Here is a 23,034-nt window from a genome sequence, read left to right on the forward strand (position 1 = left end):
TGCGTGCAGTTAACTGTAGGAGTGCTGTAATGCATTCTTGGTGCTGTTTAACAGAAGGAAAGAATCACTAACTCCCCAGGTACATAGAAGGGATGCTATAACTACAGGCTGAATGAATGAAAAAAATAAGTGAGTGAGTGGTTCATATATACACCACTGACCCAGCACCACGCTGACATCCATAGAAGTCCGTTAGAATGGTCTGGATGCCAGCGTTTGAAAAGAGCCACGTGATGGGCACTGTCTGCTTGTACAAGTTATGTGTCATAGAGCAGTCATAACCAGCCCTTCTATGGGCATTACTGTGCAAGCAAATCCCGTATCAAGTCTTACGATGGAAATATCTTGAACTCAGCTATTTCTGCAAGCTTGAGCCAGTGACCCACTTAGTCCAAATGACACTGAAGCTGCATTGGATTCCCAGGCAACGGAATCTGGACGGTCCCCAGGTGTTTGCTGTAATGAAGCTTGGACTCTCTGTCAAACTTACATTTTTGCCTTTTAAATGATGAAGAACCATCCTTGGCTTGGTAGTAGATATAGAAAAATCTGTTAATAGCATTTCATGTCCTCATTGAACAATTCTGATTTAAGATATTCTAAAAAGCAGCCTTTCCAAACCCTGGAACACAAGACATTTCCTTCTGCATTCATCCTGAGTTACAATGTTGGGCTTATTCTCTAGTCTGTAACCTCAGAATCTTTTACCCACATTAAATCCTTTATAAAACCTAATGAAAAAATTATATTTCATTTATTCAGTAGACATTTTAGTTTTTAGTGTATTGTCTATAAACATCTGGTGATATATAGTATTTTTCCCTCAATACATTTCTTAGGAAATGGAGGCAGGAAAAATAAGCCTGCGCATGGTGCTGATGTCAAGGCCAAATGCTGGCTATGGAACCTAGTCCCTGGTCTCTTGGGCTGTCCAGCCCCAGACCCTGTCCCTGGTCCCCTCTCCAGGGTGGCCCATACCACAGACAGCCAGGATACTCTCTACTCCCCTTTGACATAATCTTTGGTAATTACTGTAAATCCTACTTAATGGAAGATTGTGGGTTTTTTCCCCTTTGACTCAAGAACATTAATACTTGCATTTTATTGTGGTCCTTTAGGATTTGGCATTTTGCTCCCCTTGCCTTTGAGTCTTCAGTGTATGAGTGATTTGAAGGAGCCATATGCATGTGTGTGTATGTGTTTGTGAATCTATGTAATGGGGGGTGGGGCCCATAGGTATCCAGGATTTAATTTCTCTTTTCTCTGGTTTTATTTCAGGAAAGTCAGGACAGAAATGGTGATATTTCTCAATTAAATGATGAAAACCAAGGTATTCAATTTATCTGTATTTTTATTTAACAGTTAAACCAATTCTTGGTTTTATTTAACATCTCCTTAAAGATATGAAGTTAATATATTGTAGGAAGAAAATGCTGCAAGTCTAGAGTAGGGAGTGCAAGGCCTTTCATTACTCTGCTCTCCAGAATGAAGAGGGACCCATTCCAGACCTGAACACTCCACTGGCGGAAGAATTTTGTATTTAGGTTGCAACAATAAGAATTTTTTTCAGGGAAACTATCTTGTCAATTTGCTATATGAGGGAAACCTTAAAAGTGCCCCCCGAAATACTAATACATGTTCAGTATGTGACCCAAAACACCTAGGCGGAAAATAGGAAAATATTTTAGAGCAAAATTGGATGGGATAAATATTTAATACTTAACACTGAATTCTCTGATTGTGAAGATGACAGATATAATGGTCATTATTATTTCTCCAATTTAAAAAAGCACTTTGAATCATTGTTGATGTTTATGCTTACCCTTTGTGTAATACCCATGGAGGAATTTGGTTGAGTTGATATGCTAAAAATCTAGTTTATTTTCAGAGGTCATTTTGGCCCTAACACATCAAATACATACCAAACACACACACAGACACATACACTATATTTCAGATTTTGTGTTTCTACCAAAGACTCTACCTTTTGCTTCAAACACTCTCTGCCTGTGAGTTTCACTGTATCCTAGGCTGCAGCTTATATCATATCCTTAACCAAGTGACAACTTCCTAGAGCTGATCAGACTTGTTTCATTTAGTGGCTTAGCACCGGATTTTGCGTGGAGCTTGCTATCTTGTCAGTCTGCGGTAACAAAGCCCAGAAATGAGGATCTTGAGCTCTGATCCCAGGTTGATTTGGGGGTCCCACTTGGGACTTGGGATTACAGTGTAACACTCATATTTTGGCTTCTCTTCTTTCCATCCCAAGCCCCATAACCCTAAGATCAGAAGGAGAATCTGCCTGCTCTCCCTCTCAAAATGGGTGGCTGCAGAGGGTACAGTGGTAGAAAGCAGGTGTTTGATTTTATGTGGACTAGGGCCATGGGCTGCTAAGTCCCCTTGTCCCCTATATGCAGGGCCTCTGGTCACCTATGATCCCAGGCCTCCTCCATGTTTCCAGCATGGACCCCCACCTCCCAGTAGGGAGCTCAGTCAGAGGAGAAGAAAGGGCTGTGATTCTTCACCAGGCCTTCCTGGGTGCCTGTATCTACACAGTGTTTTCTCTGCCTGAGGGAAAGCCTCCGATGGATGTTGCTGTGAGCAGCAGGCACTTACATTCATCCAGGTGTGAGGTTCCCAGGTGGGGAGGAGGTCAAAGAGATGAGCATCTTGCCACAAAGAAAGTGGCCAGTAGCACCCTGACCTTGCAGCCATGTGCTGCCCCGCGCAGGTGGACACCCAGGACAGGGTGGAGGAGAAAAATCTAGAGATCCACACAGGTATGTACTTAGCTCGCACCCAAATGCACATGCACAGGAGTGCATCCTTTGGAAATAAGTCTAGATGTACACACAAATGATTGCAGCACAGTGGATTTTGGTAGTGTAGAAATAGAAACTAGTTGTATCTCTAAAAAATAGGAGGTGAGTTGGGTGATTATGGAATAGTCACACACTAGATTATTACAGCCACTTAAGTTGCTTTCTAAGAACTTTTAATGGAAAGTGCTCATGGTGTAATCTTGAGCAAAAAAGTTAGAAAAGAAACACTATAAATTCAGTATAATTCTTACCATGTCAGAAATTACGTTATGTGTGTACATATACATGTGTGTACAAAAAAGATGTCAGAGTTAAACCAAATTGTGGCCAGGGAGGACAAGCAGCCTAGAGGTGAAAAGATCAGCCTCTGGACTCAGAGGGACTTGGTTCAGATTCGGCCTCTAGTTCTTAGTAGCCGTATGACCTTGAGCAAAATAATTAGCCTTTGTCAATTTCTTCATTTGTAAAGTGAGGATGGAATGGAATCTACAAGCTAGGTAGGACTGGATGAAAAATGTCCAGCACATTTAAAGTATCCAGCACAGAGAAAGTGCTCACTAAACAGGAGCTGTTGTTATTAGCACTCTCTCTGGGTGCGTGGGTGATACTTGTTTTATTTCTCATAATTTTTAATTTCTCACAATTTCATGGGTTTTCCAAGTTTTTTACATTAAGAAAATAGTATTTCCATAATTAGGAAAAAAACCCCACTCTTAAAAGAGTGAAGAGGGGACCTCCCTGGCGGTCCAGAGGTTAAGACTCTGCACTTCCACTGCAGGGGGCATGGGTTTGATCCCTGCTCGGGGAACTAAGATCCCGGCATGCCGCGTGGTGCGGCCAAAAAAAAAGAAAACAACAAGAGTGAATCAAGTGAAGTTCAGAAAAAGCAAATCTTCGGTGACCCTCTGGGACCCTCTAGGAAATTGCTTTACTGATTAATGAAGGTGAATTTGAAACATCCCCCCTGGTCACTGGAGAGTTGCAGAGCAGGCAGGCCCGGGTACATCTTCCAGAGTGAATCAACCTGCAGGTGTGTTCCACATGATAGGGTCAGAGGGGTGTGTCCACTTTCAGAAACAGTGAGGGACACGCTGGGATCCACATCATTCACGGCTGCCCTGAAACCTTGCAGATCCTCCCAGGGACTTGGGCCCAGGCTGTGCACCGTCCCTCGTGACTCCAGGTGGCTCATGCACAAACTGTATGTCCCTTTTTGCTGCTGCAGATGAACTGACACCAAAGGAAGCTGAGAGCAAGAGAGATGAGGCAGTAGACTGCACCCAGCTGACCTTCTTCCCCGCCTTACATGAAAGCCTGCACTCTGAAGATTTCTTGGAACTGTGTCGGGAAAGACAAGTCATTTTACAAGAGCTTCTTGATCATGAAAAGGTAACACAGCCCATCATGATTATTCTTTAAACACTGTCAGACATGAGAGAACTAAGCTTTCTGCACTCACATGGGAGGTGATATCTCCATTCACCATAAAAAAATCAATAAGCAAAAACGACGGCATGCTCCTAAATTTATGGGCCCAGAGCAAGGGTGCAAATGCCCACACATCTTGCATCAAAATGTTTAGAAGATATAAATCAAGTGAATAAACTGTTAAATGAAATATGTTCTAATGTCCTACAGTGACCTTTATAATAACCTAGGGGGCCAGTTTCAAATTTAGAATTCTTGACCTTCTTGTAATTCAGCACCTTGGCCCCCTGCTCACAGCCTGACCACTTGAGGGATCCATCCCATGCCTGAGTGAGGGGCCCTGGTGGATGTGTTTGGACACGTGACCCATATGTCCCAGCTGTCCCCACACTCCTCACCTTGAAACCAGCTCCCCTTGGCCGCTACTCAGGCCTAGAGGAAGCACACTTGTAGCACCTTCAGCCCTCGGAAGGGTGGACCTGGAGATACAGTATGCACAGCCAGGAGGCAGGCTGGGCCAGTTAACAGGGAAATCCATTGTTGGGGATGCCTGGAGCTGGGTTGTGGGAGCCCAGGCTCTTGGTGTGCATGCATGTCCCCTGGGTATACCTGGAAGAGGGTCAGGGGGTCCCCCTGAAGTACAGGAACAGGGAAGGGCCCTCTTATACAAGTCTAAGAAAGTATGGAAGATGAAGCACATGTCTTAAAGTAAAACAGACCTGAGCTAAAAATCCCAACTTGGCCACATATTAAATGGCCTGCTACCTAACCTTCGTGAGCCTCAGTTATTCTCATCTTTAATATGGAGTGCATGGCAACCATTTCACAAAATTCTCATAAGGCTTAAACGGGATAATGGAAGCAAAGTGACTAGCATAGCGCCCAGCACGCATGAGGTGGCTCATTAAAGACTAATTCTCTTCCCTTTCCAAAGGTTGAGTGGTTTAAGGGCTGGGTAGACTTCCATCTGTCTCTTCCCTCAACTCTTCTGTATGGGATGTAAGTGAAGAAGATGCCCCAGCAAAACAGAGGAGCAGGCAGGGCGGGGCTGGCAAGACATGCAGGGGCTACCCGGAGACGAATGCATGAGAGCTGAGGGCTAGTCTGGCTGCAGGGTGGAGGAGAGCGGAGCTGAACTACGGGCCACCGAGTAAGCAGCCTGGATATCCAGGAGCAAGTGACAAGCTCAGAGAGCTTGTGATGGGCGTGAGCAATGTGCAGAAACTGAAGCATGTCCTTTCCAGGGGCAGATTCCTTGCAGAGACTCCTGCAGGGTGTCAGACTGGGATTGACTCCTTCCAGGGTTTGGGTAAAAGGGCTGGCTTGAAGTGCATTGGCCAAATGGATGACTGCAGAACTTCTGCCAAGTTGTTTAGCTGCTTTCAGATTTGGGTAGCAGTTCAATCAAAACAATCCTGGAACAACAAGGTCCTTACACATGCTGAACCCACAGCTTTCAGCCAGAGAGCACATTTGCAAGTCCCTATCACACCTCACCACCGTGCCTTTGCTCATGCTGGTTTGTCTATCTGTGGTGCTCTGCACGCTAGACTCCTAGCAGCTGACTCTCCAAAGCCCATCTTGACTGGTCCCCAGTCTGAAACCTGGAGAGCTGGTCTCTCCCTCATCCCTGTCTCTACTGCCCGCTGCATCTCCACCTACCCTTGCTCCTGACATACAGGCTAACCTTCCCCACTTCACCTGTCTGCCTCTCTCACTCTACTGATGCTCCTTGATGGAGGGACCCCCAGGTGCCTAACCTCAGGCATGCCTGGAGAAGCCTTTCAGTAAACGCCGATGAATGAAGATTGATTATATTCACGTTCATTTTATTTTGATTATGGAAGTAGTGTAGTCTACTGTGTGAAAGTTTAAAAAATGGATATAAAACATACATATGTAACATATACATATATATTTATATATGTGTGTATACATAGCCACAGTATCCAGCTGCTGAGTACTAACAGCTGGTAACAGTTTGAACATATCATATATGTTCATGTAGGTAAATGGATATTTAGTAAATGCCTAGTCAATTGAAAACAGCTAAGAGATCAATGCTTTCTTACTCTTAAAACTTTTCTTTGCCTTATGCCCTCAAAGGATCATATAAAGCAGTGATTCTCAGCAGCGGGTAGCTTTACCCCCCTCCCCCCCGCCCCTAGGGACAGACATTTGCCAATGTCTGGAGACATTTTTAGTTGTCATGACGTGGTGGGGAGGGGTTGCTTCTGGCATCTAGGGGGCAGAGGCCAGAGATGCTGCTTCACATCCTACAGTACTCAGAAGAGCAGAAGATAATTATTCAGTCCCAAACGCCTATAGTGTCAAGGTGAGAAATCCTGATACGATGGATGCATATTAAACAGATTAAAACCAAACCCCAGCCATCCCTTCCTACTTTCCTGATAGGGTAAGGAAATACTGGATTATATATTGTCTCCATATTGGCTCTTTTCATCATTTTGATAAGAAGAGAGCAATGGCAATGCTTTGGTTTTATTTGGTGTCTTAATTTTATATTGCTGCCGTAACAAATTACCAAAACCTTGGTGACTTAAAGCAGCACACATTTATTATCTCAAAAGTCTGAGCACAACATGGCCCAGCTGGTTCTCTGCTTAGAGTCTCACAGGGCTGAAACCGAGGTGTTGGCAGGGCTGCATTTCTTTCTAGAGGCTCTGGGGATGAATCCATTTCCAAGCTCATTCAGGTGTTGGCAGAATTCAGTTCCATGCTTCCGTAGGACTGAGTTCCCTGTTCTTGGCTGGCTGTCAGCCAGGGGTCGTTCTCCGCTTCTAGAGGCCACCCACATCCCTTGCCTGTGGCTCTCTTCCTGCATCTTCAAGGCCAGCTGCAGTAGCCTTCTCACACTACAGGTCTCTCTGAGCTGCTTCTGCCTCATCTTCCCTCCCCCTCATCTCCCCTCTGCCTCCCTCTTCCATTGAATCTCTCCCACCAACTCTTCTGCCTTCTTCTTCTGCTGCTAAGGCCTCATGGGAATTGGACCCACCAAATAATCCAGGGTAATCTCCCTATTTTAAGGTCCACTGATTTGCAACCTTAATTTCATCTGGAATGAAAAATAATTTCAAGCCCTTCAAGCAGCACCTAGGTTAGTATATGATGGGATAACCAGGGATGAGGCTCTTGGGGAACATCTTTGTCCCCAAATACTGCCTGCCACATCTGGCATCACTGAGGGGCCACATGTCACCTAATCCATGCCCTGCCTTCCAAGAAGGGCTTCTGCAGGTGACCTGACTCCCATGTGCTGGCCAAGACCAGCCAGGTGGCTCCAGCCCTCACTGGGCTGGGCTGAGGACAAGGTCTGGAGATTACAGTCCCGGCCAGAGCTAGTCCCAGCGTGGCCTGTGCAGCAGATTCTTGCCTTTGGTACTTGTCCTGGCCTCTGAGAGTCTTAGTTTTGCTAATCGTCCCACCCAGCAACGCTTCACTCAGGGGTCTTGTTGGGGGAGCCAGAGCCTGAAGCCCACAGGTGACTGACTTTCCCAGCCTCTGAGAGGCAGGTCAGGAGCAGGAAGAGGCTGTTCTCTCGTTTTCCCCTGCCTTGTACTTAAACTTCAGTCTTTCCGGATCTCCATGTCACACAGCAGGAAGCTGTCAGAATGCCACATGTGGCTCACCGTGGTGGCAGGGACTCCAGGCTGTGCGGACAGGAACATGTGAAACGCAGCAGGGTCTGAGGCAGGAGCTGTCCTGATTCTGCTTAGTGCTTGCGGTCCCCTTACCTGCCAGGAGGGGCCGCACGAGGTTGGGGGCTGGGGCACAGAGGGACTGAGCAGGGCAAGGCAAGGCGATTCTTGACGTTGTCCAGACATTGGTTCTTTGCGTGAGTTGTTTTGATCCGTTTCGTTGGGTTGTGCTTGTTGCCTGTGACTTCATGGTAAACTGTGGGAGAGATTCTTTCCCAATTCAGCCTGAGTTCCTGCATGGTCACTGGAACCAGACACACCTGCTCCCTGGAGAAGCAGGTCTAGGAGACTGGCCAGGGTCACCTGGGGACAGGCTCCCAGGAGGCTAGGTGGACAGAGGCACTAGCCTGGTCCCAGTCCCGCCTCCACCACTTACACTGCGTGTCTTTGCCCCAAATCGGCGCAGAGGAACTCTCGGTGGCTTGTATCTGCTAGTATCACTGTGATCGTGGCTCTTTTAATGGTACCTTAGCATTTGTTCTCTCCAAGAAGGAGGGAGGAGTGGGGTATGAACCCTGGTACCTAAGCCGTGGCCCCGAGGAAGTGGGAACGGGCCTGTCAGTGCAAATGAGGAAACGCTCCTGTTTAAACCCAGCCCCAGCCGGCTTCCGGGGCTTCCAGGATGCTCCTGGGGGCCTGTGAAGCCAGGAACTGTGGAGGTTGGGCAAGTGTTGAGCTTGGACAAAATGGGGGAATCCAGGTCTGAGTGGGTCTGTTTCCTGCTGAGATGGTGGAGGATGTGACAGAGGGTCAGGGTAGAGCCCACGAGAAACCTGACCTGCTGGGATGGGGCCCATCTAGGGTTCTATGTCCACTACAAAATACAGCGTTTTGTGGGAAAGAGGGAAGTTGCTGGGTTTGGGGCCTGGATTGATGTGTGGTGAGTCCCCTGAGTTTAAAGCCTGAGGCAGAGAGGAGCATAGGGAAGCCCGCCTGGGAACTCAGGGACATCCATGGGCTGGAAGAGTGGGCTGAGTCGGGTCTGGGCTGCAGAGCTCATTGTGGAGCGGGCCCTTGTGACCTGGCCCCCTCCACTGCCCACACCTCCACCAGCCAGATCCTCGCAGCCTCATGCCCACCCACTCACCACTCCCCTGCAACCAGAGGCCTCCTCCTGGGTGAGCCTGTGCTGACGTGTCCGTCCCCAGAGCACTCATAGCGACGGGCCGCCCACAGCGCTCTGCTCACTCTGCTGCCGGCGTCTTCCTTGTCACACGGCTCTGTGGTTATTCCTGAGTCTTCCTGTGATGCCTTTAAAGGCAGGGACAGGCTGGAATTTATTCTTGTCTCTCCCTTCCCTGACTCGTAGTATTTGTGCTCTGGAAAGATCTGCTGAACTGGAGAACACAGCTGTATCACCGGACCGTCCATGGGGAGCGCCCCGCTCCGGTGTGCCTTGCGGCAGTGTAGGGGCTCCCGGCGTGGGCAGCCGGCCCGCCGCAGGGACATGGGTCTGCTCTCGAGCACCTCGGGAACTGGCCTGAGGGGCGGCATGCCCTGGGCATACCTGTTCACTGGGGGAGCCCCTCTGGGAGCAGGTAAGGCATGGCTGAGCAGGCCTGGCTGCCTTGCAGGTCCACCACCACCAAGGAAGAAGATGCCAACAGTTCATGCCCAGGAGGGCAGCTTGGCCCAGGGCAAGTGCTCAGACTGGATGGAGAGCCTCGTTCTGCTCTTTGTTTATCACTATTATTGGCAAAAGCGTCAGTAGCTGGACGTCTGGAGCACTTGGTTTGGGTGCTTTTCATACATCTCATCGAGTCTCACCATGGGCCCTGTGAAGGAGGCTTTATCATTTTCATCTTAAAGATGGCAGAAGCAGAGCCGAGAGAGGCTGCTAACTGGAGTTGCTCGGATTTCATCTCAGCTCTGTCTTACTCCAAGTTCGTGTGGTTTTTCCTCTTTCTCCTAGCTCCTAGCCTACTATGTTGGGCAAGTTACATAAACTCTCCACCACCCTGTTCTTCAACAACCTTCCTGTATTGGGCCTTGGACATGTTGGCTCCAGGACCCCTCTACTTCCTCTGCAAATGTTCTGGTTGATGCCGCCTCAGGCAGGCAGGCCTGCAGGTTCCTCACCATGCACGGCGTCTCCGCCGGGACATAGCGTGACACGCATGTGCCAGCCTGCCTGCCTGCCGGCCTGCACATGACTTAGCCCCAGCTCCTTAATCCTTGTCCATTCTGCTTATTGTCAAGGGCAGGAACTGGAAGTCGAGGAAGGGAGGATTGTTGCACTGACCCTGGAACCATGAACGTGTTTAAGCAAACATATAGAAAGTTTGACCACGGCAGGCGTGTGTGTGTGTGTGTGTGTGTGTGTGTGTGTGTGTGTGTGTGTGTGTAGGTGGTTATTTTCTGCATTTCCCCAGACTAATATTTTCTGCTTGTGTTGAAACATTTTGAGGCAAGTATTGTTGTAAGCTGAGAATTCCCCTAATGAAGAGGTCTCCATAAGACCTTTTGGGTCTTGTGCTTTTTCTAAGTGAAAGCACACCCACAGCAGTGTGTATGTGGTGGGTGTGCGCCCAGGCTCAGAAAACCTGGAGCACCTGCCTTCAAGTGGCCATCACATAAAGTGGGCAGGCAGCCCGTGGCGAGCCCTGGCTCCTCCTCCCCTGCCATCTCATAAGCACTTGCTTTCATGGTCTTTGCCGGATGCAGCCCAGGAGACTCTGGGGCACATCTCCTTCCAGACTTCTGGATGGCTTGTCCCGACAGAGGCCTCTGGGGGAAGCAGGCAGACCTGGAGCTTGGAATGGCAGCAGCTTAACTCATTTCTTTGTGAGAACATTGGAGCTCTGATCGCCTCTAGCGATACCTGGGATGGTAATTATTCTGTGCCACTTTTGCGTCATTGATTAATCATTCCCAGAACCATGAACACATTTCTCTGCAAACAGCTCCATTTGACATGAGGAGTGGTTTATTTAATGTATGTTAACTGTGGGCTTGTGTCAGCCGCTGCGTCGTTGGGGATGGTTCCTTGTTCCCCCTCCACAGAGCTGCTCACAGAAGTGAAGTGAGTCTCCACTTAAAAAAATGTGCTTCCAGACCCAGTCCAGAGTTAGAACTCACATGGGAGTTGTTTTTACTGTTGCTGTTCTTTTTAATTACATGAAAAACTAAACGTTTATTATTTTTTTTCATACAAACTCAATGTAAAATATTAGTTTGACCTTGTTAGAAATGAAATCAGCTCAAAGGGAGATAATTTTGCTCTGAACAGCAGGGAGCAGCATCAGGCTCTTCATAGGTATCTTTAGCTGAAGTCATTTGTAGAAGGCAAGGAATTGTGTTAACCTTTGCACGTAGTAACTTCCCCCCTGGGTGAGTCGCCACGAGTAACTTTCTAGAATACAGAGCTGCACATGTCATCCCTACTGAACACCTTCTGAGACTCTCTTTGGCATACTTTGTGCACAAGGCCACTTCTGAGCTGGCCCTGTGCTTCCCTGGACTTGCTTCCCTTACCCTTACATGAGTGGGCGAGTGGGCACACACACACACCTGCCTTTTTACTCTAATTATACAGAACGACTTATAATTTCTAAACATGTCCAACTGGCTCAAGACTTTGTACCTTGCAAAGTTTCTCCTCTGTTTTAATTGTCTCAACACCCAACCTCAGCTTTAGGGTCACCTCCTTGGGACCCACTTCTCTGATGTCACCTGCCCCCCACCTCTGGGCACTGTCTGGGCCAGGCACTCTCCTCTGTGCCCTCAGAATGCTTGTATTTTCCCCCAACCCCATGCTGTACCAGGATAGTTGGTATTCTTCTCTCTTTCCTGTTAGACCATGCGCACCACAAGATGTGCTTTCCCTCCCTTTATGTTGGTGTGGAGGCACAGGCCAAACATTCAATATGTATCTATTAAATGAAAGCATGAGCAAATGGATGAGTTATAGCAATGTGCCTGCATGTGATGGGACCTCATCTTTCATAGCCTTGCTGGTGTCCACAGATCAGTTTCTAAGTATGGTTTTCAGATCGTCTGCATCAGAATCATCTGGGCTGCCTATTAAAATGGAAATTCCGGGGCCCATTCTGCGCTTGCTGAATCAGAAGAACTGGGAATGTAACCCGGGAAGATGAACTTTAACAAGCTGCCTGGGTGATTCTCATATATACTAACTTCTCAAATAAATGCTGAGATCCACAAGTCTGGGTTTTACGATATACAGAGCTGCCCTGGCTAGAAACATGCTTCAACTTCAGTCACTGAGTGCAGATTCTAAATGCAGCTAATGCTACACACTGTGCTTTGAACAGTTCGGGACTTGTAATCCTTTTCACATTATGCGGGTGCAGTTTCCATCCTTTTCCATTTGATCTCCCCTGAGCCAGCAGAGAAAGGGTGGAGGCTTGGCTGTTGGCAGGCTTGCTGTGGAAGTGGCACATGCAGGCAGGCAGGGGGCATCCCTGCTCCTTGTCTCCACCTGAAAATATGAGCTGCCATCAAGAGATCCAAGTGTTATATTTCTTCTCAGATCTGCCAAATTGACATGTAAAAATAGTATCTCCTTATTGTTTTAATATACATTTCTTTGATTACTAGTGTGACTGAATGCTCCATCTAAAAGTGATCAATAGAGAAAAAGTAGATGCCCGAATTCATAGGTAGCCAACACAAATGGAATTGAAATAGTCTCTCTCTTTTTTGATACTTAACTTTTTCTCAGCAATCTGTACTGTTTTTTGAGATAAGAGAATACTTATTCCATACACCACTGTAACAGAATGTATTGATAACAAGGTCTAGGTGAGCAGACGTATGGAAAGGGAAGCGTGACACATGTGAGCAGGGTTGAAGCTTTCTTTGCAGTAGATTTTTCGCACAAGTATAAGAGAATGTACACGTTAGCTCTGTTACTGGGTACTTCACATGACAGCTCTGAATCTCACTTCTTCTGCCTATAAAATTAGGGCATTGTACTCAATTGCAGACTAGTAGTGCTGGAAAAAATCTTCAGGGAGCCTCCAGTTGGCCTCCCCCTTTTGCACACTGAGGCCTGCCTCTAGGAGAATGTGCTGGCGTGGACTTCCATAGAATGTCCCAGCCAATTGTTGTCCCTCTAACTTGAGCTCTGGCAGTTTTGGATTTCCAGACAACCTGTTCCTTATCATACACAGAACCAGGTGTGGCCATGTACTTGGTTATTCACCCATCAGGAATGATAATATATCATCTAGCTGATCCTAAAAAATTCTACTTATGAAGCTGAAGTTCCACTCTTTTTAAAGTGATAGATAGAATCACGGCAGGAGGGAATTCTTAATCATGATTAAACTTGGGGGTGGAGCCCTCTCAGGGCTAATTTAAATGGAAGAGCAGGGGATAGTTCACTTGGGTTCATTTTCCAGTTTTTAGAATGCCACTCTTTTCTAGCAGAATCAATTTTTAAGCTATAAACCCAGCTCTCACCAGACATTTTTCTTGTGGTTTGGTTTATTCTGGTTGTTACTTAATTCTCCCCACGGGAAAACATCAGGAGATCATGGAAACATGCTGCAGCCCCTGCTCTTGGCACCACAGAGTTTGGGTGAGGGGGGGGCATCATGGGGAGGGGAGAGGTTTGGGAGGTACATAGGCCTGGACTGTGCCTGGGCCCCGCACGTGAGCATGTGAATGTGAGGACGAAGCATCCTCCTTACAAAGGCATAAGAAAAACGTTTCAACGGCTTGGCATAGGGGGCATAAACACCCTGCAACAATGCTGCTGGGAGTGTAAATTAGTGTCACCTTGCAGGAGGGCAGGCTGGCACTAGATCACAATTTAAAATATCCACATCCTTGACCTGCAGTTCTACTTCTAGGAATTCAACCTACAGATTTACTCATGTGTCCAAAGTGACATGTGTACAAAGCTGGTCACTGTAGCATCACTTGTGATGTCAAAACATTTGAAAACAACCTGAGTCAATAGGGGGTCAGTCAAATAAGTTGTGGTACATCCATGCAAGGGAATGGTCTGCACCATTTAATAAAAGTGAGACAGCTCTATAAGAAGTGATTTGGAAGGGTCTGCTAGATGGCCTATTAAGGGAGAAAACTAGATACAGACCAGTAACTATACAAATATGCTGTTTGTGTAAAAAAAGAGAATATGTACAAAACATGCTGTGTATTCACCGAATCTCTTCAGTATAATATACCGCAGGAGAAGCAAAACTTTTCCTCTACCCTCTTAGAGTCTCCAGCTAGGCCTGAGAATTCAGTGGACAGAAGACAGATGGACAGGAGAAATGCATACAGATTTTATTTTTACATGTACATGGGAGGCTTCACAGGAAAATGAAGACATCTAAGGCCCCCAGGATCTGAGGACACCCTACTTTCCAGCTTCACCAGTCACACTGACCTCTCTTCTGCTCCCCAAACCTGCCCTTCCTGCCTCTAGGCTCTGAGCTGGATGTTCCCGTTCCCTGAAATTTCTTCTCTCAGTTTTTGCATGATTGCCCATTTCCATCCTTCAAGTCTCAGGGTCTGTCTAAAACAGTGTCCCCTCCAAGTTTCTCTCTGCCTTATTATTACCAACCTGTTTTTTTTTCTCTCAACACATATCACAGTTTGTGATAGTTTATTAGTTGATGTGTCTTCCCCCACTGGATTTTAAGTCCCACAATTGTAGGGTTCTCGTTTATCTTGTTTGTTCCTCACTCTGACTAATCCTGTTTGATGCAGCGGTGTGAGAACTGGTGTCCAGGGCTGCTTTCCAGGCTTCACCACTGCAGTCCTATCATTGCTCCCAAAGGCGAGCACAGAGTTTAACTTCAATCCCAGGCTCTGCCACTTACCCATCTTTGATGAGATTCTTATCTCTGGGACCCCTTTTTTTCCCATCTCTAAATTAGAGTAGTAAAACTACCCTTGCCCAACTGTAAGGATTATACTGGTTAATATGTGTAAAATGTTTACAATGGTTATAAAAAAAAAAAGTAGGTAGTAAAAAAAAAAAAAATCAGGTCCTCTTTTGGATAACTGGAATTAGCACAGAATTACCCTGAGAAAATGTTGGTCTTGGTCTTACTGTGGTCCATTTGGGCTCCCGACATCTAAAAATTCATGTATTCTCTCACTCGTTCCTTTGGAGATTTATTCCATGTAAGGACCCACCTAGTCCTTACTTCACGCGGGACTCTGGGTCATACCAAGACACCGTCTCAGGTCAGGCTCCCCAGAAAGCCAACGTTGAGCCAGAGATGTGCGTGCAGCAAGTTTATTGGGAGTGCGGGTCATTGCACTGGGCCCAGCGAGAAGTGCAGTCTCAGCAAGGCCTCGGCTGAGCCCACGGGAGCTCAGAGTTGACCTGAGTGGAGGCAAAAGGTCTGGCCCTTCCTTCTCTGCACTGACCAGTTGTTGGGTACGGATGGCCACTGGGATGGGGACATGACCTTTGGCCAGGTACTCTCTTTAGCTGAGGGATTCTGGAAAGCTGCCAGCATCTTTAGCTGCTGAGAGAACGTGGTTGAGCCTGAAAGACGAGATCTGGGCGGAGCTCGTGCCACCTCTGCACACACCTTGTACCAGCCTTGGCCTTGTAGACGGCAGTACCAGTCTTGCACTTGTGGTTCTAGGCAGACCTGGTTCCAGTCCTGGCTCAGCCAGTTTCCAGCTGGCCTCTGGACAAGCTCCTTCGCCTTTGGACCTTGAGGGATGCCTTGGACCTTGAAAACTTTCCTCTTTGTTCACGGAGGAATGTTTTGCACAGTTGTAGAGAAGCTTAAAGTGAGAGGAAAAAAAGGCCAATGTGCTCAACACAGCAATAAACACTCATCCACATGCCTCGGTGGGGGTGGGGTGGCCTTGGGTAGATGAAATAATGAAACAGGGTGTTGGGTGTAGAAAGGAAACTTAGACTGTGAAGAGCAGTGCAGCTCTGGGGCAGCGGCTCTGTCATTTACAGGGTGCTACTCTCACCTCCAAGGGCCTGGTGGGTGACCGGCCACTGCCCTCCTGCCCTCCAAAAGGAGATGGGCATGCTTCCTTTGCATGTGGCCTGACTCTGGCGCTCTCTCCCTGCAGGTGACACAGAAGTACTCCCTGGTCATCGTGCAGGGCCACCTGGTCTGCGAAGGGCTCCTGCTGTTTGGCCAGCAGCACTTCTACATCTGCGAGAACTTCACACTCTCTCCCGTGGGTGATGTCTACTGCACCCGCCACTGCTTATCCAAGTGAGTGCCCCTCCTCTCCCAGCAGATTCTGCCCTGAGCCCCAAGCTGCCTTCTCAGCCACCCCCATGCCTATGCCTCCCACCTTGTTCTTTCTATGGGCTCAGGTTTGGGCCTAAAACTGAGCCACAAGATAAAACAGAGGAACCTTAAGGCATAGGCATCATGATTGTGGTTCCCCAAAGCTAAAATCTGGAGCGGTTAACAATGCAGAAGCTCCTGGGGCTTTCCTGCTATGGAATGCACCACAGGACAAAGGGCATAGGTCCTTAGGTTGTTTGGGTAATAGAATCTAGTCCCATCAGCTTACTCATTCAACAACTTCTTTGATTGTTCATCCTTATGCAAGACATCAGGCCCTGCCCCTTCATGCCCGCAAGGCACATGAGTGCAATCAGCAGCATAAACAGGTCCTTTTGGAAAGAGTTTAGAACACACTATCATCAAGGGACAAAACATACGTTGTTTGAGGACTCTTCGGGGTTCATGCTTGGAGAGATGTTATGGGGCTTGTGTGGTGAGGGGCAGGTACTTGAGGAAGTAGGCTAAGATCTGGGTCTTGAAGGGTGGGTGAGATTTGGGTAGAAATCTGAAGAGTCATTTTTACACCAACTAATACCAGAGGTCTTTGGCAGGAAATTCCGAGGTTCTTCTTTAGGATCAAATGCAGTTGGTCTACTTGGGTTCAGTCGGTTCTTATTGATTAATTCTCTAGTGTTTATAAAGTACTGTCATTCAAAACCAAATTGTGTTTGCACTTTTGCTAAAGGTTCAGTTCTCAAGTTGTATGTTTTTATCACTTTTGGAGAAATTTAGATGCAGATTTATTTTCTGGTTAGCCAAGGCTCAAGTAATGACAAAATGACCTCTTAGCCCAGTGGCTCTCAAACTAAACTACATCGAATCACCTGGAAGGCTTGTTAAAACAGACTTCTGGGACCCCTCATCAGCCCAGTTTCTAATGTGGTAGGTCTGAGTTAGGGCTGAAGATTTTTAACAAGTTCTCAGCTAATGTTGATGCTAGTGGTCTGGGACTACACTTTGAGAACCACTCTTTAAGACTATTGACAGAGGAACCAGAGCCTTACCTGCCAATAACTAAGAATTTTAACTCCCAGGTGTCATATCATTTCCAGCCTATGTCAGGAAGCAAGAGTTTAAGGAGTACGGAAGGATAGATGTCAGCCCACCCTCCTTTGATTTAGGTTTGTTTTAAAATGCTTGGCCTTTTTCTCTCTGCTAATTTCCATCTTTTATTCATACCAAACGTTCACCAGTTGCAGTGAGTCTTCTGTTCTTTTCAAAGGCAGGAGCATAATTAATACTTGGCACACTCATTCCCATCTTATTGCTCATGTTTTATTGATACTGATCAATATGGACGATGGGTCTGCCGACGCGCCTTTCTGAGAGCTGATGAAAGCTTTCTCCTCTACGTATATGCATGGCGTGCCCATGAAATGACTTGCATAAACCATTGCTTCACTCTCCACCTCTGGTTTAAATTGAGTTGGTGTTAGAGAAGACCTTATTGATTAGGTAAATTGTGTGTATGAGGTGTATGTAATCATGATCAAATTGACTATAGCTGCACTTTTAATAGAAGCCCAGTTGTCAGGTTGGATGTACTCAAGTCTGGAAATGTACTTTGCTAGAATGCAAGTAGGAGAGTAGTGAGAATAAGTTACTATCTTGGAATATCGTTTGGGAATTGCATAGGTAATTTTAGTCCCCATACCTCAAAGAAGTGTTGTTAACCAGACAGTGTGCTCTCTGATCCCCTGTCTACTGCCCTAGGAAAATGCTGGCACTCGTGGAGTTGTGGTTCTCAGAGATGGGCCATTAGATCATGTCAGATCAATGGGGATTAAGTCTTATTTTGACCATGGAGACTAAGGAAGATACATAAATAAGCCAGTTAAAAATAAAGCTAAGTCAACTCTGAAATGTTTCTCTAAAAGACTGCCATCAGTTTGAGTACAGTTGAGCATTAGACTTTGAAAGAGACTCCCCAGTGTACCATGAAAATATCCCAAATAAAACTCAAGAACACTGCCAATCCTCCAGCAGTGATTGGCTTGTGTACTTTGGAACTTTCCTTAGAAAGTAAGACCCTTTCTAGAAGGTTATATTTTGCTTTCAGTGGGATCTCTTCTTGGCAGAATAGGGTGACTGTACTAATTGGGTTGGCCAAAAAGTTCATTAGAGTTTTTCCATAACATCCTATGGAAAGCCCAAACGAACTTTTTGGCCAACCCAATAGCTGTCTAGGGCTCCTGTAACAAAGTATCAAAATCTGGGTGGCTTTAAAAAAAATAATTTATTGTCTCACAGTTCTGGAGGCTAAAAGTCTGAAATCAAAGTGTCGGCAGGGCCATGCTCCCTCTACAGCTTTAGGGGAGGATCCTTCCTTGCCCCTTCTAGCTGCTAGTGTTTCCTGGCAATCCTTGGTGGTCCATGGCTTGTATATACATCACTCGGTCACGTGGCCATCTTCTCCCCATTTGTGTCTGTCTCTGTGTCCAAGTTTCCCCTTTGTATGAGGAGACTAGTCATACTGGATTAGGGCCTATCTTAATGACCTCCCTTTATTACCTCTGTTATTTACCTATTTCTAAATAAAGTTAAATTCTGAGGTACTGGGGATTAGGACTTCAACATATATCTTTTAGGGGACACAGTTCAACCCATAACAGTAGCAGCCAAACTCACAATATATAGCATTTTATTCATTTGGTGGGAATCCAAACCATCCAACTGGCTCTTTGTGATGGGGTGCTTTTAGTCAGATATTTCCTTCACATCAGTCAGCAGTTTTAAGGCATGATCTCTCTGTTTAATTCAACAAATACTTATTGAAAGTCTGTCTTGTACCGGCACTGTGGTAGACTCCACAGATACATAGATCAGTCCGATGTGGGCTGTGTCTGGTAAAGAGTTTGTGTTCTAGCAAGTTATTTGGGTATAAATTCCAGGTATAAATTCCTGACAACAATTGGATACCTACAAATGTGGGGCAAATCAAAGTATGTTTTAGTTTGAAATCCACTTCTATTACCAAAGACCCAGTCAATCAATATCATGATTATCATTTAGTTTACTGTGATTTCCCTAGTTAAGAATATTAAGAGTTTTACTATGACCACCCTGGACAATTTGCATGTATCATTATAGGTGTCATGCAAGAGCTGTGAACAGCATCCTATGAACTGTGGCCACAGCTCCATCTAAAGAAGAACATGGATCAGCGACTCCTTTCTACTCATTGACCTTGGGGGCCTGAACTCTGATTTAATGCACACGTAGAATATAGTGTTGGCAAAGAGATGCAGTCCTAGCTGTGTGACTAATGCTTTGTACGATGGAACTCCAATCTGGACCCTGCATCAGTGAACTCAATAATATCATTCACAATTTAGTCTTCCTGAGAAACTGAGTCTGTCTGAGCATTCCTGCCTTATGGATTATTCAGTCCCTGCAAGCAGGAGAAGAATGACCATCTTTCCTCCTAAAAGCTCCTTCCTAAAAGCATTCTCCAGAGCATTCTTCCTCATGTCACCAGTGTTTCAGAGTCCTAGGTTGAGAATCAGTCTGCACAGAGTAAACTGGAAGGAGGGAGCTGGTGGGGGAAGCTCTGTAATTGCCAGCCAGCCTGTCTGCCTCAGGGGAGAAAAGGTGCGGCTGCGTGAGCTTGGGTTTTAGATTCAGAGGACCTGGTTTGAATCCAGTTCCATGTGACCTTGGAAAAGTCACCTCTTCTCTTTGGAATGTAGTTTCCTCATTTCTGATATGGGAATCATAATAACACATGCTCAGTAAGGGTTCATCACGTGGATCAAATTAATCAAGGACAGGGAAGTGCCGAGCAGGCTGTAGAGCATGACGGTGGTCAGTCCACTCAGCAAACATGCCCAGAGCTCCAGGAGAGATGTGGAGGATGAGATCCACGGGCACAGGGCTGTGCCCCCATGAACTCACTCATAGTCAGCTGGGGAGAGAAACCAACCAAAGGTGCAGCTAAGGTACAGAGAATGTCTGCTGTGCTCCCACAAGAACGGGGCCACAGGACAACACGCCACAGATCACATCATTGTCACTGTCACAAGTGCCTTTACCTGGAATGCTGTTTGGCCTAAGTCAAGGGTAGGAACCAGAATTACCTCCACGACCTCTTTGGGAGTCAGGGAAGTTTAGGGGAAGCTCAGCTTAGCCCCAGAGGGAAGCATTAATAATGGACAAAGGGCCTCAGCCGGCAGTAGATTTGAATTAAAACATCCAAGCAGAAGCATCCAGAACCAAAGCCACATTTGTGTTTCAACAATCCTACAGCAGTGTGGCTCAGAACAGGGGCCCTGAGAGGGTTGTTCTGAGAAGGGGCAGGAGTCCGCAGGGGTGCGGTCTGGCCATGTGGGTGCTGAACAGCCGGCTCAGGCTGTGTCCCACGCGGGTAGCCTTCCCCTCTACCTGGCAGCAACCATTCTGCAGAGTGTGCAAGTCTGAGCTCTTAGCACTGCAGATGCTGGACCAGCTCTGACCGCTGACCAGAGAAGTCCCGCGGGCCTGTGTGATGGCCTGATCTCTTTCCATTTCCCCTGGAAGCGTGGCCTGCCCTGGAGGTTGGGCGGTGAGGGCCACCCCTGGAGCTGGGGTGGGAGGAGGTAAAACACATTCCTGCCACCTAGTGCTGGTGCGGGGCTCCTCGGCTCTGTGGTGGGCACACAGTCTTATGGAGGGCTGAGGTGCTTGGAAGGCCCTTCCTTTCTCCAATGCTAAAAGGGTGTTTTATCAGAGCTTTGTGGTCATGTACACAATGCAAACTTGCTATGTAACTCAGATGATCAGAAATGTAACTGTCCATACTGAAATCAAATTTATTTCTCAAGTCCCCATTTGTACTGGTGGTGGAAAGCTTCATCTGGTTGGTTATCTGAAGGTATTTCAGTTACTTCCAGTGCAAAAATTGTTCTTTTTGGGATAAATACTTAGTCAAATTCATGACTCCTCCTTCCCCCCTTCTCCCTTTCTTCCCAAGGGGAGTCATTCTGACCTCCGGGAGCGGGCATCCAGCATCCGGCCTGGCCGGCCCATCCTCTGCTCTCTACAATGCCGCTAGTCCGTGGTCCAGGCACGGTGCTCTGGGTCCACTGCTAACGCTGGGGTCATTGTCTTCCAGCCCATCAGTGCTCTCAGCCCTGCCACCTGCCTCTTTGAAGAGTTTTCTGCCCCTTTGTCCCATTTTACACTAGGTGCTAGCCCGACTGACACGGCTGGTCTTCCCAGGGCTCCGTGTTGCCTGAGACCATGCTGGACAGGGCTTGTCTTTCTGCCTCATGTTCCAGGAGCTTGAAATTTCTCCAGACCTGACTACACATCTCTTTCTTTCTTCCCCCACAACCCCCCAGCCCATTTCTGACCCCAGTACTCAGAGAGTCTTCTCACACTTACACTCCGCACCCTGTGTCTTTATCTGTCCTGGAGGTGGGCCCTTTGCCTTGCTGTCCCTCCCCTGGTGAGGGCAGGGCTCCGCCTTACTCCTCAGGGCAGGGCTGACACAGACAGGTGCTCAGACAGGGTTTATCAGGTCAGTGGGGGCTGGCACGTCCTCCAATGTGTCCCAGAAACTCAGGTGGGTCACGCACGGTGCAGGCAGGGGAACAGCCTACCAGACACCCTCTCACTGCGTGTCTTGCTTCCTTTTCAGCATTAGCGATCCATTCATCTTCAACATGTGCAGCAAAGACAGGTCCTCCGACCATTACTCGTGCCAGCGCCACAGCTACGGTGACCTCAGGGAGCTCCGGCAGGCGCGCTTTCTCCTGCAGGTGTGTCCCGGGAGGGGGCCGGAGGGAGGACCATCTCTTCCGGGCACAGGTGGTCCAGGTGCCATTGAGGCCCCATCTGAATGTGAGGGACACACCTCCCTGACCCCCTTCACCTGTGCACAGCCCAGGGCCCTTTGAGACACCTGTGAATCCCTGTGGCTTATGTTGGGCTGGTCCCCTGGCTGGGATGGAGTTCTGCCTTCTGTTTCACGCTCTCCCCAGTCCCTGCCATTTGGCCACTGGGCCCTTCTCTCTCTCACCGTGTCATTTAGGATCCAGCCTCTTTGCTTTATTTTCCCCTTGACATGCCGCAGAGCTGCCTTGGAGATTCAGGAATACAGGACAGGGCAGCTCCATTGCCTCATGGCAGAGCCGATGACTGAGAGTTGAGTGCCAGTCTGCCCTCTGTTCTGACCACGGGGACACCTCCTCAGGCCACAGCCCCTACCCTCTGCCCTCCTCACAGCTTCACCTACCTTCAAGCTCCTGGTCATTTCCTGGGCCAGGTGTTGTAGAGATCTCCTGACTGTCCCCTCCAACCAGGATCCCAGAGCCTTGTCCAGTGCATTCAAGGGCTCATCCAGGTACTAAACAGAGCTGATTCCTTCCAGAGGCAGAGCTCTGCTGTCAGCTAGTCACAACCACATGCTTCTCATACCCCACCCTGGAGAACCATCACCTGGTTTAGAAGCATCACCTCAATGGCAAAAGGAGGAAGAACTCTGGGGAAGAACTCTGGGGCTCCCACTGGCCTCAAACACATCTTGCCTTCACCAGCCCAACCTCAGCAATAGCAAAGCTGCATCCGTGCCCAGGGGCCTCCCAGGCAGCTGGCAAAGGAAGAGATGGGGGACCACCCTTGGGGGTGGGGAGGAGCCCAGATCCCTCCCCGCTCACCCTTGCTGCAGGGTCTCTGTTCTGCAAAGGCCAACAAGGACAGTGCTAGGCCCTCGGGAAGAGAATAAGTGTGCCTTTCATTTGTAAATTTCTTTGTCCCTTGATCCTCCTGCTGGAGGCCTCATTATTATTCTCTGAAACTAAAGCTCAAGGAAGCCTTTGCGGGGGGTGG

General features: G+C 47.7%; 1 protein-coding gene across 1 annotated transcript in view; it reads left to right on the forward strand.

Annotated features, from left to right (window-relative positions):
* The window catches only part of WDFY4 (WDFY family member 4), a 260,133-nt gene that overhangs the window by 159,941 nt on the left and 77,158 nt on the right, over positions 1-23,034 (forward strand). The window contains exons 41-44 of the mRNA XM_082407126.1: positions 1,279-1,330; positions 4,048-4,211; positions 15,998-16,146; positions 21,845-21,965. Coding sequence (XP_082263252.1) covers positions 1,279-1,330; positions 4,048-4,211; positions 15,998-16,146; positions 21,845-21,965 — 486 coding nt within the window. The remainder of the gene's footprint in view (positions 1-1,278; positions 1,331-4,047; positions 4,212-15,997; positions 16,147-21,844; positions 21,966-23,034) is intronic.

Source organism: Balaenoptera borealis, assembly GCF_965194805.1.
Source record: "Balaenoptera borealis genome assembly, chromosome: 10".
NCBI lineage: Eukaryota > Metazoa > Chordata > Mammalia > Artiodactyla > Balaenopteridae > Balaenoptera > Balaenoptera borealis.